The following is a 17,060-nucleotide window of genomic DNA, read 5'->3' on the forward strand; positions in this document are numbered from 1 at the left end:
GAAGAAATTCTTGACTTTGAGGATGGTGAGGCACTGGCACAGGTTGCCCAGAGAAGTTGTGGCTGCCTCATCCCTGGAAGTGTTCAAGGCCAGGTTGGATGAGGCTTTGAGTAACCTAGTGCAGTGGAAGGTGTCCCTGCCCATGGCAGGGGGGTTGGAACTGGTTGATCTTGAAGGTCCCTCCCAACCCAAGCCATTCGATGATTCTGTCATTTCCGCCCCCATCTTTTATTGCGCTCACCTCCCTTTGCCCCCTCCACCGCAGAATGAAGAAGGTGCTGAGGAGGCTCAGGAGTCTGAAGATGACTTTGAAGAGATGAACCTCTCGCTCCTCTCCGCCCGCAACTTCCCCCGCAAGGCCAGCCAGACCAGCATCTTCCTCCAGGAGTGGGACATCCCCTTTGAGCAGCTCGAGATTGGCGAGCTCATCGGCAAGGGCCGCTTTGGGCAGGTCTTTCACGGGCGCTGGCACGGGGAGGTGGCCATCCGCCTCATCGACATCGAGCGGGACAATGAGGACCAGCTGAAGGCCTTCAAGAGGGAGGTGATGGCGTACCGGCAGACCCGGCACGAGAACGTGGTGCTCTTCATGGGAGCCTGCATGAGCCCTCCCCACCTCGCCATCATCACCAGGTAAGCCCCAACGTCTCGTGCTCAGCCAGAAGCATTTTTTCTTTCCAAAACACCTTCCTGCAGTCAAACGTTCCCGGGAAGCAAGGCTGGCCATGCCTTCTCACCCTAGCAAAGGGATCTTCTCCATCTCCTGTGATTTATGCTGTAAAGCAGATCGCAAACCCAGGTGGATTCATCTCCTGGAGATGTGGGGTTTGAGACAGGAATGGTTGGGTTTAACCAGGAGGGATGTAACGCGGTGCTGCGATCTCTGTGGTGGGATTGGCACCTCTGTCCTGGGTGAGGTTTTTTTGCCTGGTGCCCTGTTCGGGTTCCTGGCTGGGTGATGGGGTCTGGACCCTGCTCGAGCGCTGCCGCAGGGTGGAAAAGCCTCTAATTGCATGAAGCAGCTGGCCACGCACCAAGACTGGGTTTTGTGAATAATTCGGTGCCATGAAAACAGCTCGGGTGTCTGAAGGCTCAGTGGGGTGCAAGCGTTGGGTCCAACGATCTGTGAAACAGCTGGAAGGGCAGCAGAGGTGGGAGACCTTGCGAGATAAGTCATGGTCTCCTGGAGAATTTCCTCCCTTTCATTGAATCATAGAACCATAGAATGGTTTGGGTTGGGAGGGACCTTCAAGATTATCTCATTCCAAGCCCCCTGCCAGGGGCAGGGACACCCTCCACTACACCAAGTTGCTCAAAGCCTCATCCAACCTGGCCTTGAACACTTCCAGGGATGGGGCAAAACTGTTGTCTGTATTACACCCAAACTTGTGTATGGGACTGACTGGAGTGAGTTTGGGATGGGGCCAGGGGTAGGAGATGGTGGCTTGAAGACCTGCTGGCTGGGCAGCTGGTGGCACAGGGAGGGATTTGGGGTCTCCCAAACCATCTCAAAACACCTCCAGAGCTGCCTCTGTCCCAAGGAATTGCTGTTACCTGCTGTCACCCCCATGCCTGGTGGAAAAGACAGCACTGAGCATCCCTGGTGAGGCAGCACCGAGCGTCCCGGCGTGCTCCTCGCACGGGTGGGCAACCACAAAATTGATTATTTCTGAATATTCAGTCATTTCCTTCACCTCTAGACTGTGTATTGAGCCACGGGGCTTGACGCGGTGTCGCTTCACGTCCCACCACCAGTTACCTTCTCTGGGAGAAGTTTCCTCAAGGGGAGGTTGAATTTCCAGCCTCCTCCCTGGCGGCGTTTCAGAAAGTCTGAAACGGCAACGCTTCCGAAGAGCTGTTAGCGATGAAATATTGCATCATCCCTTCCTGATGTCCTCTTGAAAGTGGCACTTCCCAGCTCCTTGGTCCCAGCTGGGGTGGTTCTGTGTGTGCCAGGGTGGGGGCTTTGCTCTGCTTCCCCGTTTTGCTCAACAGCTGAGGATTTCAACCCAAATTTGTGGCTCCTCGTGCCATCGCTTGCTCCCTGCCCTGCTGGGATCATGGGCGTTTGGTTCAGGAGTTGCGTCCTCTGGGGACAGGGTGACCCCAGCTGGGGCCCGGCTCTCCCCAGCTGGGCACTGGAAAAAATAATACTTGTTATTTTGGCCCAAAAAATAGTCATCCTGGGAAAATTCAGCACCTGCCTCTACCCAGACGAACACGCAGCTTCTCCGTCCCGTTCTGCTCCGCCGTCCCGTCGCAGCCCCTATTTGCTCGGCTTTTCAATCCTATTTAATATCAAAACCTGGGCAATAGATTCATTTTTTGCTTCCCCCCAGCCACAAAGTGGTTTCTATTCTAATGCCTCTTTATATAAAACCGTAACGGTGCCGTTTTTGACAGTTTGACAAAATAAATACGTGCGCTGCAGCAGCTTGATGCATTAATATGAGGTCTGTGAAGCCTTGATTTTCCTCCCAGCTGCGCTCGGTTCCTTTTTTTAAGGTCAAAGTATGGTTTTATTGGATTGCCCTAAATATAACCCGCGCTCGCAACGGCTCCTGTGACCGGCAACCGGCTTTTATCCGTGTTCTTCGAAGGCTGAATCAACGCCGTGATGGTTTTTTTCAGTTGCAACTGGAAACCCGTTTGGTTTTCTCCTGGTGGGGTTTGTGGGCTGCCATGGGCTCGTGGCCAGTGCTGCTGGTGGGTTGGCCGTGAGGGTGTGGCATGGTGGAAGAGGGCTCAGAGCTGGCTTGGGAATTTTTGGAAAGGCCAAGACTGCTTGAGTGCACGTCCTTTAGCCCTGAGGTCATTTCTAGACACCCCTTTGAGGCTTCTCTTCTGCTGGTGCTTCCCCAGGAGGCACCTCTGGGGCTCTCTGGGTGAAGCATCCTTTGCTTTTCCCGGGGCGACAGTGCAGGGGTGCTCCCGTGCCCTTGTGCCTGCAGTGCTTGTCCAGTCTGTCCGTGGTTGAACATTTCTGGGGCTTTTTGGGACATCTCTGATCATCTCTTGTGGGGAAAAGCCTTCTCGCTATGTAGGTGTCTCCATGGCATTGAGGTCTGCTTATCTGGCCCTGCTTCTTGGAATAGTCAGATCTTTCCTAAGGGATACAACAGCCTTGGAGACTCCATGTCATGGCATGGATGGGAGCTGCTGCTCCGGTGTTGTAGGGAATGAGTCTGGGAAGAGGAGAATGTGGTGTGAGTTGAACCGGGAATGATCAATGATACTGGGAACCGTTGAGGATGCTGGGAATGGTTGAGGATGCTGGGAATGGTTGAGGATGCTGGGAATGGTTGAGGATACTGGGAACAGTCAAGGATACTGGGAACAGTTGAGGATATTGGGAATGGTCAAGGATACTGGGAATGGTTGAGGATGCTGGGAATGGTTTAGGATACTGGGAACAGTCAAGGATACTGGGAATGGTAAAGGATACTGGGCATGGCCAAGGATACTGGAAATAATTGAGGATGCTGGGAACGGTCAAAGAAACTGGGAACAGTTGAGGATACTGGGAATGGTCGAGGATACTGGGAATGGTCCAGGATGTGGCACTGGGGGAGGAGGGAGGCTGGTGACCCCTTGCAGAGGAGAGCATCGCTCCTCAAACAGGATTTTTCTGAAGGAATTCAAGTTCTCCCTGTGGGTTTATGGGAATAACTGTAAACCAGGTGTTGTTTGGAGTGGGGGAAAGTGAGTCCCAGCTCTCTGATGGGGCTGATTACCGACACAAACCCAGGACATCCAGATTTCGACCCCGCACGTGTCCGCGGGGCTGAGCTGGCTGAGTGCAGAAGAGGCCCCTTTCCTCCTGGGTGCCCAGAGGCTGTCGCTCGAGGACGTTTTTTCCACCAAGAAAAAAAGAGCAATTTCTTGTAGCTGTTAAAGAAATCTCCGTTTTCCTGCCGGCACGCTGGAAGCAGCTGCCCGTCCCTGGAAGGGGCTTTACCGCGCCGTGCCACCCGGCACTGCCGGAGCGCGGTTATTTATAGATGGGTTTATTTTTACATTTTCACATCCCTACATTTTCCTTCCTGCCCGCTTGGTTTATTCAAGGATCATCTCATTAGCAGAAAGAAATCTCCCCCTCCAAGCGCCATGGCCCACGGGGAGACACTGGGAGGGCTGCATCTGGTGTTGCAGGGGAAACTGAGGCAGCGTCTTGCTGACGGCGTGATGCTTTGGGTTAATGCTCCAATTTTCTGTGCATTAACCATCGGTCTGGCCAGATGGTTGGGACCAGTGCTGTTTAATGTCATAGAACCACAGAATGGTTTGAGTTGGAAGGGACCTCAAAGATCATCCAGTTCCAACCCCCCTGCCATGGGCAGGGACACCCTCCACTACACCAGGTTGCTCAAAGTCTCATCCAGCCTGGCCTTGAACACTTCCAGGTAATATCTTCATCAACGACACAGATGGTGGGATTGAGTGCTCCCTCAGCAAGTTTGCAGATGACACCAAGCCGAGTGGTGCAGTTGACATGCTGGAGGGACGGGATGCCATCCAGAGGGACCTGGACAAGCTCAAGAAGTGGGTCTATGTGAACCTTGAGGTTCGACAAGGCCAAGTGCAAGGTCTTGCAACTGGGTTGGGGCAACCCCTGGTATCAGTACAGGCTGGGGGATGAAGGGATTGAGAGCAGCCCTGAGGAGAAGGACTTGGGAGTGCTGGTCGATGAGAAGCTCAACATGAAAACAGCACCGTGCACTGGCAGCCCAGAAAGCCAACCGTGTCCTGGGCTGCATCCAGAGCAGCGTGGGCAGCAGGGCGAGGGAGGGGATTCTGCCCCTCTGCTTTGCTCTGGTGAGACCCCACCTGGAATACTGCGTTCAGCTCTGGGGTCCTCAACATCAGAAGGACATGGAGCTGTTGGAGCAAGTCCAGAGGAGGCCACGGAGATGATGCGAGGGCTGGAGCACCTCTGCTCTGGAGACAGGCTGGGAGAGTTGGGGCTGTTCAGCCTGGAGAAGAGAAGGCTGCAGGGAGATCTTGCAGCACCTTCCAGTGCCTAAAGGGGCTACAAGAAAGCTGGAGAGGGGCTTTTTAGCAGGACCTGTTGTGATAGGTCAAGGGGAAATGGCTTTAAACTAAAAGAGGGAGGATTTAGATTGGACATAAGGAAGAGATTTTTTACACTGAGGGTGGTGAGACACTGGCACAGGTTGCCCGGAGAGGTGGTAGATGCCGCGTCCCACAGTGTTCAAAGCCAGGCTGGATGAGGCTTTGAGCAACCTGGTGTAGTGGAGGGTGTCTCTGCCCATGGCAGAGGGGTTGGAACGAGATGGTCTTTAAGGGTCCCTTCCAACCCAAACCGTTCCATGATCCTTAATGCTACTGTCTGGGTCAGAAAAGAAGAAATTCAGCACCTTTTAGCAACGGGAGGTGATGACTCCAAAGAGCGCTTCCATCAGAGCCGCTAATAGATTTTCTCTTGGGTAATGAGCAGTGGGGACAGTTAACATTCATCTTAATTAGTCTTGAGCGAGAGCGAATGTGAGCCTCGGTGCTTTGAGCGCTGCATAATGGACAGGATGAACCGGCATCAAAGTCCTCGGCCCGGTGGAAATGAAAGGACTGAAAAAAAAGTCATTTGTGCCACGTAGAGGGAAATGACAAAGTTGTTTGTGCCGGTGTCGAACGAGACAAAGCCGGGCCTGGGTGAGCTCGTGTCACCTCCCTGGGGCTCCGGGGCCCGGCCTCCGTCAGTGGCAGCGTGGGGAGGGGAGGTAAAGCCTCAGCCACCCGGGAGGTCCTTCAAAGGATGAAGTCGAATGGTTTTCTAACACTATTAAAATGGCTTGAGCCACCCACGGATTGCAGAAACGAGGAGGTTTTAGGATTCTGGGTGTTTCTTCTAGGGATACAAAAAAAAGGGGGGGAGGATTTTAATGCTTACGATCTGCCTCGCACCACGCTGGGTGCAGCTTTCTGGGGGGCACTAGTGGCTCTCGTTGGGTGGGAAGGTTGTTTGCGAGAAGAGGGGGAGGTTAGGAGGTCTGAAAAGTGGGCGAGAGGAGGCTGGAGCTGGAATTTGCCTGTGCATCGAGATCCCGCTGACTCGCGCGGGGGATTCGGTGCAGCTTTTCAAAGAAGATTATTTTGGTTTTACTTAAAAGCTCAATTGTGGCACTAGAAGGTCATGCAAAGACCCTGGGCTTTGCACCCTGAGATGCTCCGGGCCAGGTTTCGTCCGCTCCCTCGTCGTGGTGTGATGCCAGAGTGACTCCAGATTTCCAGGGCGCAACTGGGAGCCAACACGATAGCTGTTGGCCGTCCCACCCGATGCTGCATGGCCATGATTTATAGCCCTGGCGTGACGCGTCAGGAAGACCAAGGAGAATGCTGAGGGACATTAGGAATTAAGCTTGACCTTGGCATGACTTGATAAAGAGAATTCATTTGCCAAAGGTGCCTTTCAGCAGAGAAACTTGGAGTATTTCTGCTGGAGAAGGAGCATCACCCAAACCCTTCCCTGGAGCTGGTGGGTGGCGGTGGAGATCCAAGTGCCAAGGAGGAACATAAACCCACGTGTGATATCAAAGGTGAAACGAGAGTTTGCTCTTTCTTCCTCCATGGCAAAGCAAATAGTCTTTAATAACAGGGAACACATCGGCTGCCGTGCATTAAGAGGGACGGCGTGAGCGCGAGGGATGGGAAGAATACGGGAGATGCTACGGCTGTATCTTGCAGGATAACTGTCTTGCATGAGCTAAATACTGAGGTTTATTTTGAGTTTATTATTTATTTCCATGCTGGTTTTTGGCAATGCCTAATGCCAGGCTCCGCTGCCAGGAGGAAGATGCTCGGCTCCTCACTGGGGACCATCTCCCGTCCCTACACCCCATTCCCCGCGGGTGCAGGGGAGCTCTGGACAAAGCTCAGCTTTAAACACTCGGCTCTTCCGAACCTCTCCCCGTGCCAAACCTCCTGACATTTACAGTGTCCCGGCTCAGCTGCGAAGGATTTGGGGCTTGTAAGTCTCAACGCTTGGGGAGCCGGGGGCCGAGAGGATGTTTAACAGGATTTGAAGGGTGGGAGTAAACAGGGGAGGGTGTAAGCCGTCATGCCTAAGGCCAGACAGATTGGGGCTGCTCAGTTTTGCCCTGGGGATGCATCTGGGCTGCCCAAGCCCGTGTGTGCCATTCGCAGCCGGTCCCTTGCTCTCTCCGGGGAGCGATGTCGGCTCTTTGGGCTTTAACAAACAGCAAATTGGCTTTTTCTCCTCTCTGTCACCCACTGATCTCAAAACGCATCCATCAGCCTTCTTTCCTGCCCTGCAGAGTTAAGTAGGAGCGCTAAATCCTGCTCAACAGGAGGGAAACTGAGGCACGGAGCTCCCACATTGTTTTCCTCCATGCCAGATTGGAGTCACGCATCCCGGAGCTGGGCGTTTCCGAGGTGCTTTTCAGGTCTTACCCTTCTCTCCCCACTCGTGGGTGTATTTGGGGAGCGGAAGCCATGAGGTCCTGCCTGCCCTAACCCCTCCCCACGTCCCAGCACCCGCTTCGGGAGCCGAGGCATCACCTCCTGCCCTGCCTCCCTGTTAATCACCCTCCTCTCCCTTTCTGCCGCGTTTCCCCTTTCCCAGTGGTTCAAGTAATGGAGCTCGTAGATCATAAAATAAATAGGTATTGACTTGGTGCCATGGGCTGGATCAGAATGGATTGACCCGTGGGAATACACTCCCTGGCGATCGATGAAAGGCCATCAGGCTGGATAAATCCCGATAACGACCGACAACAGGAAAAGTCGATACGCCTATTAATATATACGTTAAGCGAGTATATATCTTCTGCCTGCAGACAGCGGTGCTTTCGGGAGGTGGGAAGAGGACGGCAGGGATGGGGAAGGCAGAGGCTCCTTCCACTGCCGGCGTGTTCAGTGTCGGAAGCGGAGCTGGCAGCTCCGGTGCGTCCGAGCGTCTCCTACCCCCGGCGGGATGGAATCCCCGCTGGCAGCTGTTTGTTAGTGCCACCGTAACGGGCTCCTCTGGCAGGGGGAAAGTTCTCCTCGGTGTTTTCCAAGTGTTTCGAAACGCTGTGTTATTTCTCTTTCGGCCGTGATTTCTTGGGGAAAACCCCGAATGCGGCGGGACTTGGCGCGGAAGCGATCACTGGAGAGGAAGGGATTTAAGGGGGTGTTTAAGGAAAGCCCATGATTAAGTGCCCTGCTGAGAGCTGGGCCCTCCAAGCCTTTCTGCTCGTGCCAGCTCTTCCCCTCGCTATCGAGTGACATCTTGGCACCATTCCGGATTTTTTTTTCTGAGCATCCTCCATGCTGGGGACCCTCTTTGGGGCTGGGGAGGGCTGTTTGCTGGGGCAGGTGGTGGGGGACCCATGTGCTGGCACCCTCCTCCCTCGCTAAAGAGGAGGCTGCCCGAGGAAACAGATCCCTCCTGTGCCAGCGTTATTAATTTTTGACTCCTACTAATTATTACGACTGTTCCAAAGTGGAGCTGGGTTCTAGCGAAGCAGCCGTCTCCATCAAAAGCCTCACTTCTCCCCTCTCTTCAAAAGAAGGGAGTCGTTTTTTTTTTCCCCACGGTTTTTCGCTTCCCAAAGTTCTAACTCCCAGGAGGATCACAGCGCGGGGAGTGTACGAGGCTCCTTCAAAGGCGAGGAGAGGTCAAAGCGCCTCGGCACGTCCCCGTCCGCCCAGGCAGCCCCCAGCGGAGCCGACTCCGAGCGCCTTTTCCAAAGGCAGCCAAGTGCCACCCGGAGCAGCGAGGCTTTTCGGCTGACTCGTTGGCAGCCGGGGCTTTAGATAAGCTGCCGGGGCCGCGGCTGCTTTGCATTCACCTGTCTCTCCGCTCTTTTCCCCGCAGCTGGAGAAGAGCTCGTCTCCTCTGACACTATCTCCTCCAAATAAAAATGCATGGAGTTTGCTTTTTTCTAAATAACTCGTTTTTCCCAAGCTGCGATGGAGTTGGAGGTACTTTTCGAGGAGGCTGATCCCACCCCCGCCATCTCCTCCTCCTCCTTTTCCTCCTCCTCCTCCTCCTCCAGCCCTTGCGGTTTGGCAGCGCTGGCTGGAGTTATCTCCCGTACCAGCTGCTGGGAGGAAAATTTTGCTTCCTAAGTAATATCTGTCCAAGGACGGCGGTTCCGTCGGGCGGAGATAGCGCGGGACGAGGGGAGCAGCATCTCTTCAGGGCTTTTCTATTCCCCCCCATGAGTTTTGCCCCGTGGAGGCTCCTGGGTGCCAGGTGGGAGCTGGGTCACTGCGAGCTCCGGGCTGGGACGTGGGCTTTGCCGTGGCCAAACACCCCGTTGCTCGTGGCAGGTGACAAATTCCCTGCCTCCCTGTTAGGTTTGCTCCGGGAGCTTGTCTAAGGGTTCGATTCAGAGGTGAAATTTGATGGGGAAAAGTATTTTCAGCCCCAAACGATGCACCCGGAGGAACCAGGGTCTGATGGACACTGATGCCGAGCATCGGCTCTACAGGCTCCTGCTTCGGCATTCCATGGCCCCGTGTTGCTGCAAAGCTTTTCAACTGCTCTTTTCCTCGCTGGTCCATGATCGAGTGAGGATGGAGGGTGTTTCTCAGTGCCCGGGGAGGAAGGAAACCCTGTGTTGCTTTTGCGGGAAGCGATGGGAGCAGAGGGGCAGGCGGCTCCGTCCGTGCCAGCGGGCACAGCAAGGAGGAGGGAAACGAAATAGAAGTTGGAGTCCCGGGGCTGAATCGTTTCCGTGCTAAATCTCAGGGCGCTGGGTCTGTGTGGCTCAGAGAGGAGCTGCTTCGCTTCCCCAGAGGGGTTTCAGGGCTGGTAAATCCCAGTGGAACCAGTCCTGAGCATCCCTCGGCATGGCTGGGGGCACCCATGGCCCCAATAGCATTGGGTGCCGCTGGAATCCCAGCAGGGACAGCTGGTCTGGGAACCAGCCAAGCTTTTTTATCCCCCTCCCAAGCTTTTCATTAGGGAAAAATAAAATAAAATGTGTATATAGATGTAGGGTCCGACACCTACCAACCTTCTCCTTAGACTGAGACCTGACAAACTCGTTGCAGGTCATGTCAGCACGACGCCGGCTGTCCCTGCTGTCCTTGGGGTGACGTTCAGACGCAGAGGGTTTGGGGGAGCTCGAGCTGGATGCTGCTGCTGCTCCTCTTCGCTCAGGCTGGCATAGCGGGGAGAACGCGCGTCAAAAGCACGAGGGTTCCTATTGATTTGGAGGAGAATAGAGCCAAGGGATGAAAATTAACCCAAACCTTTCCCTTTGCTGCCCTTCCAGCCTGGTTTAATTTTCAGTTTTGTGAAAAATGTTTGTGGCTGTCTTGTTTCAAAGACACAATTGCCAGACGTCGGTGAAAGGGAAAACCAAGGCAATGGATGGAATCAACTCCGAAACTTCCTGAATAACTCAGGCGCGTACAGTCCTTGTTCCTCCCCTCCCTGCCCCGGCTAGTCCTGCTCAAACGAAATCAAATAAGTCCCAGCTCAGCGGCTTTGGTCGTTGTGGCCGTATCTTTCTTACTATTCCCCCAAGATTTCTTCTTTTCTGTGAAATACTAGAAATCAGGAAACTGATGGGGAACGTGGAAGCATCCGAGCAGCCTCTCCTTTGCTCTGTCTTTCCTCAAGCACAAATGTAACTCGCTAGCAGAGGTATTTTTATATTAAAGTACTTATTATTAATTCCTGCGCTCTCCTTCTGTGTCTCCCCTGGGTGCATAGTGCCGGCTATCACCATGGTATCTGAGCTGGTTCCCCATAAATCAATATCCCAGCTAGTAATGAACTTCCCGGGGTCTGGCATTTCTCACTTCGGGGTGTTCAAATGATCCTATTTCATTTAATGGGCATTTATGTGGATGTGGATGGTTGGGGAGAGGGAAGAAAAACACAAAACACTGGTAAGTAACAGCATCGTGACCTGCATGCAACCGCCGTACTGTCAGCTCTGGATTTATCTCTGCTCCTGAGCAGGAGCCAGGCTCAGGTCTTCAACTCTGTAGAGGTGATGGCCATCAACGTAGAGGTGTTGGCCATCAACATATAGGTGTTGGCAATCAATGTGGAGGCGTTGGCCATCAATGTGGAGGTGATGACCATCAATGTGAAGGTGTTGGCCATCGATGTGGAGGTGATGACCATCAATGTGAAGGTGTTGGCCATCAATGTGGAGGTGATGGTCACCAATGTGGAGGTGTTGGCCATCAATGTGGAGGTGATGACCATCAATGTGAAGGTGTTGGCCATCAATGTGGAGGTGATGGTCACCAATGTGGAGGTGATGGCCATCAGTATTGCAGGGGTGTGGAAAACCCTCAATGGATGGGGGAAGGATGAAGCTGTTTTCCCATCAAATGACAAAAATATCAAGAGGCAGTGCTCCAGCTCTTCCTCACTCATCCCTCCCAAATTGTTCCTCTGCAAGTCGCTTTGGCTTTGCTCCCGTTGCTGATGTCTTCAGCCCACGCTGGTGAAATGCAGAGTGTTTATAAAGCAATTTGGGATTTGGCTTGCTTGGCTGAACACTTCAAAAACTCATTTTGAATAGAGTTACATCTGCAGCGGGATGGGGCCGCAGGGCCGGGCTGGGGAAGGCTGTGAGCTGAGGTTGTGCCATGGGTTGAGATGCACTCCTGGGTGCTGGGGATGCCGAGATGGACCTCTGCATCTCCCTGAGCTGCCCGTCCAGGCTGTCCCTGCTGCCCCATGCCTCTGGTTGGGTTTGGTCACCACAGGGTGTCAGAGCATGTGTCACTAACCTCCTTGCTCTGCCAACGGGTGCGATGGAGATGTTTAGGAGGAGAAGCCAAGTATTTGTTTATGAATACGTACTTCAGCGGTGAATGAGCTGGGATCTGTCTGAAGACGTGAATCGTCTGCCTTTGTTTCTGGTGTCAAGCGGAGGCGGTCTCCGGCCTTGTGATCCGCAGCATCGCTCGCTCGCAGCCGGCTGGGTGCCTCAATGCCACCGTTCGGCGTAGACCTCTTGAAGCGGAGAGGCAGAAGACGCTGTGCGCGCCCCGGGAGCCGAATGGGGAACGATTGACGGCAGGCGAGGAGCGAGAAGAAGCGAAATTGGAAATTGTTGAGCTCTGCCATGAAAAGGTTGTGCAGGTGGTGGCTGAATGGGCTCAGGTGCTGCATAATAGGTATCAACCGGGCTTTATCTCTGCGTTGGCAGCTCCTTATCCAGCAAGAAAACTCTTATCAAATACCGGCGCGGCGGTCGCGAGTTGAATTCGTTCGGAGGAATTATTCATCGAGGGGAGGAGAGAAGCACCTGGGCTGCCTCGCCGGCTCGCTTGGGCTCTGACGAGCGGTGGTGGCACGTCCCGTGCCCGCGGTGCTTCATCATGTGCTGGTACCACCACCCTGGGTCCGCGCGGTGGCTGTTCTCCTCGTGCCATGGCTCGCGCCGGGCACATCCGCTGCCTCCTTTAACAGGGTCGCTCTGTAAATGAAGTGGAGAGTTGGGCATCGCGCCGGGAAAGGGCCGCGGGCTCCACTCCTGGGGTTCTCTCTGCGGTTTGGATGGGCAGAAACGTGAGGGTTTTTTCTCAAAACAAGCCTTTTCCAGGAAAACAGCTGATCTTGACTCACCTTCGGGATGAAATCAAAGCCCCGTCCATCACGGTAATCTATTCATTGCCTTCGCAGTGTCGGTTCATGACTAACGCAGACCACGAGTGATTTTCTGGAATGGTTTTCTCTGAAGGGAAAACGAGCGTTTGCTGGGGAGCGGGGAGGGCTGGGGCAGCTCCTTGGAACCCAGGCAGGTCATGGGAGGCTCTGTTGCCTTGTGGAACTTCAAACTTTATGGGTTTATTTAGCAAATTAGTGCAGAAAAGCTTCATACTGGAAAGGTGATGGAAGGAGAATTCGTGTCTGTCATTATTTTGCACTCTCTGATTCCGGTCGCACAAGCCCAAGGGTTTGCTTTATCACCTATTTCCAAGTAGCAGTTTGAGTGCTTAGATCCTAATCTTTGGACAAATTCGTATTTCTCTGTGACTGCAGCCAAACCGTGGCAGAAGATAGGAAGGGCTGGTTTAGTCAGAGGACGATGGCGTTGGTAATTGTGGGTGCTGCGGGTTTGCAGTCCAGCTGCTGTCCCCTGGGACGTGCTGAGACACCTGAGCAAGGAAAAGCATCACCGAGGAGGCAGTTGCAGGGATATGAATCATAGAATGGTTTGGGTTGGGAGGGACCTTCAAGATCAACCAGTTCCAACCCCCCTGCCATGGGCAGGGACACCCTCCACTACACCAGGTTGCTCAAAGCCTCGTCCAACCTGGCCTTGAACACTTCCAGGGATGGGGCAGCCACAACTTCTCTGGGCAACCTGGTCCAGTGCCTCACCACCCTCAGAGTGAAAAAATTCTTCCTTAGATCTAATGGAAGTCTCCCCTCTTTCAGTTTAAAGCCATTGCCCCGTGTCCTGTCACTACACACCCTTCTCCAAAGCCCCTCTCCAGCTTTCTTGAAGCCCCTCTAGGTACTGGAACGCTGCTGGAAAGTGTCCCCGGAGCCTTTTCTTCTCCAGGCTGAACAACCCCACCTCTCTCAGCCTGTCTCCAGAGCAGAGGTGCTCCAGCCCTCGCATCATCTTTGTGGCCTCCTCTGGACCCGCTCCAACAGAAAAGGACAAAACCCATCATCTCCCAGGGGCCAGATCCAGCCTGGTCTCTGCTGGTGTCCCCGGGGCTGGAGGAGAGGGGCAAAGGGGAAAGCGGTGGAGCCGAGCGAGGGTGCAGCGACGGGAGGGCAGAGGAATTAGAGACCTTTAACTTTTTATTTGTTAACTCGAGCTGGAGCAAATTAACGTCTGCGGTCGCCGAAGCCTCTGTAACGAGGTGCGTGTCGGGCGCTTTATTTCCCGGGCGCAGGTATCCAGTCTCATCTTTCTGAAGTTGCCTGTAATGAGCGTGGGTGGATCTAGAAAAGCAAAAAAGCCCCTTTATTTTTTATTTTTTTTTTTGTGGGCGGCAGTCGAGGCAGCATCCACCCACGTACTCCATTATGATATTCAAATGTCAATATATTTTAAATTGGTTTATATCCCCCCCCCTCCCCATCCCCCTCCAGCTGCCTTTGGTAATTAAGGCTCTGTAAATAGATTTTACTGTAATTGGTACGAGAAGGAAAATTGGAGGACATTGTACAGTGCAGTGATGTTTTTTTTTCTTTTTTTTAAAATTTTTTCTCTTTTTTCCCCTCTCTGTCTTTCCTCTTTTGACTCATATTACATCTGTGAGCATTGTATCCTCGGAGGGAAGAGGCGGGGAGCCGCGGCCGGTTTCGCACAAAAAGTCTGAAGCAAGAGGGACCAGGTGCTTTGCTGGTGGCCGGGATGTGGCGAAAAGCTGGGAACCAGCCCAGGTTCCCCCTCGTGGGGCTCGACGCCACGGTGATGGCACCGGCACATGCCGGCCAGCAGTACGAGCCCCCTCCCAGTGCCAAACTGGGGGGAGCCCCCACTTTCCTTGCTGGGTCTCCAATGTGCCTTGAGACGGAGCCAAAGCTTTTGTGGTTATTTATAGTTCCCCGCCGCAGCCTCTGCCTTTGTAACTCGGGGATGTTTCTCGATGGGGGGTTATAAATTGTGGTTTTAATCTGCTTTTTTCCTGTTCTTTCAGCCTGTGTAAAGGACGGACTCTGTACTCGGTGGTGAGAGATGCCAAAATTGTCCTGGATGTCAACAAGACGAGGCAGATCGCACAAGAGATTGTGAAGGTACGGTACAGCGTGGGGACAGCTCGGCATCCGTGGGGGGCCGGATCCGGCCGAGCTGCCCCGGGGAGACGAAGTGAAGAAGCCAAGGAGGGTGGGCAGGAAAACACCCCTTGGCTTCAAACACCAGGTCTCTTAGACCTCCCTCACCCACTTTGAGCCGAACTGGGGTGGCACCAAGACTTGCTCCCCGTGCTGCGGTGAGCTCATGGCTCATCCCAGCCGCAGGTCCTCGCCCACCGTGGCAGCACAGGTGGTCAAGTCTGGCTTTGCTGCAGTAAGGGAGTTGCTAGTTGGGTGTTCTGCTCCTCTTGGGAAAAAAAAAAATAATCTGCAGTTTGTCTGAGGTTTCCAGGTCTCCGTAGGGAAAGCATTGCCGTGGCCAAGGCACCGCGGTGCTGGTGGCAAGGGCTGCGCGTGCCACGAGGCAGAGCACACGTACGGGTTTCAGAGCTCAAAAAGCTTTTCCTTTCACAGCGATGACTCAAAGTGCATCTTTGACACTTGAGATGTATAAATGGGCGGTGAGGAGGACCCTCACATGGCAGGGTCAGGTGGCTGGTGGCCACCAAAACTCCCCACCGAGTGTCTACACCTCTGCTCTCCCAGAGGTGTCGGGCCGTCTGCTGGAGCAGGGTTGTACTGGAATCCTGAACCCACTTGGCACCGACCGGCATCGAAAGCATTTGGCACGTGTCCTGCCATGGCAGCCGCAACGCTGACCCCGCGCCCCGCTCGTGCTCAGCCAGCACTGCCAGAAAGACCGAACCAGCTGGGGCCAAGCTCCCATTTAACGTATTTCCATGGAAAAAAAAAAAAAAAAAGAAAACAAGTTTTTCTGGGAGATCTTCAACCCCCTTAAATATTCCAATCCATGTTATAAACCAGAATATGTTCTGCAATATATCCTGAACGGTGCCGTTCCCCACCTGTGCTTACACTGTCTCTTGTTACGTTGCCTATTTTGTGTTTATTTACAACAAACTATTTTATTTATTTATTTTGTGTTTATTTAGCAAAGTGCATGCTGTTTTTAAAGGCAATTCCTTAAATTCCCCCAAAGTCTCCGGGCTGGAGCTGACAGCCGAGCACAGGCATCGCTCGTGGTGTTGCGAGTCATTGCCAGCACTGGGGGAGCATCCCTGGAGCTGCCAGATGAATTATGGCCGGGAAGAATGTCCCCTGTGAAGGAAACCAGCATGACTTGGGTGTAGCTCCAGCATCAAGTCGGCTTCCCTGCGTCCCATCTCCTCCTTGGGAATATGAGGTTGGGTGCTCCTGCCCCAACCCACTGGGAGGCAGAGGGACTTTGGGTCCGAGCCAGGTCCCTGTAGGAATTAGCAGAGGTCCCAAGCTGGGTGCTGAGCTCCGGAGGGATTTTAAGACAGTGGAGAGGTCCCTTGCATCCCTATCGCTTCCCTATCCAGGGTGCACCAGGAGGAGCGATTCCTCTGCCTTCCCACTTCTCCATGTCAACCACCAGCAGACGTCAAGGCTGTTTTGGTGGACTCAGAGCTGGCTGGTGCAGAGAAGCAAAGGAAAACGCCAACATCCCGGTTGGGTTGGGCTGGCGGCGGCATCGCCCGGAGGCTCCGGAGGCTGGAGCATGGCAGAGGCTTTGGCTCCGCTACCCGGTCACGGCAGTTGTTTGACTTTATCCCATAAGCCCCCGTATGCGACAGGAGAGCCGTTGAGCTTTTTGGCTTAGCGAGTGCAAAGGCTCTCGTTATGCCGTGATCCTCCGGAGGCGAAAGTTGATTTATTTGGGAAGCGAAGCCGGCAGAGGGAGCTGGCTTTTCACGCGCGCCGGGCGGCCGAGCAAATTAAGGCGTTAGTGGGCCCAGAGTGTTTTCTCACCCATCGTCCCAGGAGTGAAGGCGGCGAGGCTGGAATTTGCAGTGGGATCTGCATGATACCCTGCGGAGCGAGGCGAGGGAGTCGGGTTTGCCGAGAGCTCCCCGAGAAGTCCTGCCCCATGGATGCTCATCCCACCCCATGGATGCTCATCCTGCCCCGAGGATGCTCATCCTGCCCCATGGATGCTCATCCTGCCCCGTGGATGCTCATCCCGCCCCGTGGATGCTCATCCTGCCCCATGGATGCTCATCCTGCCCTGTGGATGCTCATCCTACCCTGTGGATGCTCATCCTGCCCCGTGGATGCTCATCCCGCCCCATGGATGCTCAGGGCCTCCTTGCTGGAGGAACAGGCTCAGGGCATGGAGACGCTGTTCCTTACACAACTCTGGCTCTTTGTGAAGGTGACATTTTAGAGCAGATTTTTAAATCTCAGTGTTATTTCATGTTCTGGGACCTGGAGACCCCTAATTAATCCCGGTGCCTGGAACGGTCCCGACATCCAGCTG

General features: G+C 54.0%; 1 protein-coding gene across 1 annotated transcript in view; it reads left to right on the forward strand.

Moving 5' to 3' along the window:
* Nucleotides 1-17,060, forward strand: part of KSR2 (kinase suppressor of ras 2) — a 61,439-nt gene that overhangs the window by 33,930 nt on the left and 10,449 nt on the right. The window contains exons 12-13 of the mRNA XM_086623717.1: nucleotides 266-633; nucleotides 14,602-14,698. Coding sequence (XP_086479843.1) covers nucleotides 266-633; nucleotides 14,602-14,698 — 465 coding nt within the window. The remainder of the gene's footprint in view (nucleotides 1-265; nucleotides 634-14,601; nucleotides 14,699-17,060) is intronic.

The sequence above is a fragment of the Tauraco erythrolophus genome, chromosome 19, assembly GCF_009769465.1.
Source record: "Tauraco erythrolophus isolate bTauEry1 chromosome 19, bTauEry1.pri, whole genome shotgun sequence".
In the NCBI taxonomy this organism is placed as follows: Eukaryota; Metazoa; Chordata; class Aves; order Musophagiformes; family Musophagidae; genus Tauraco; species Tauraco erythrolophus.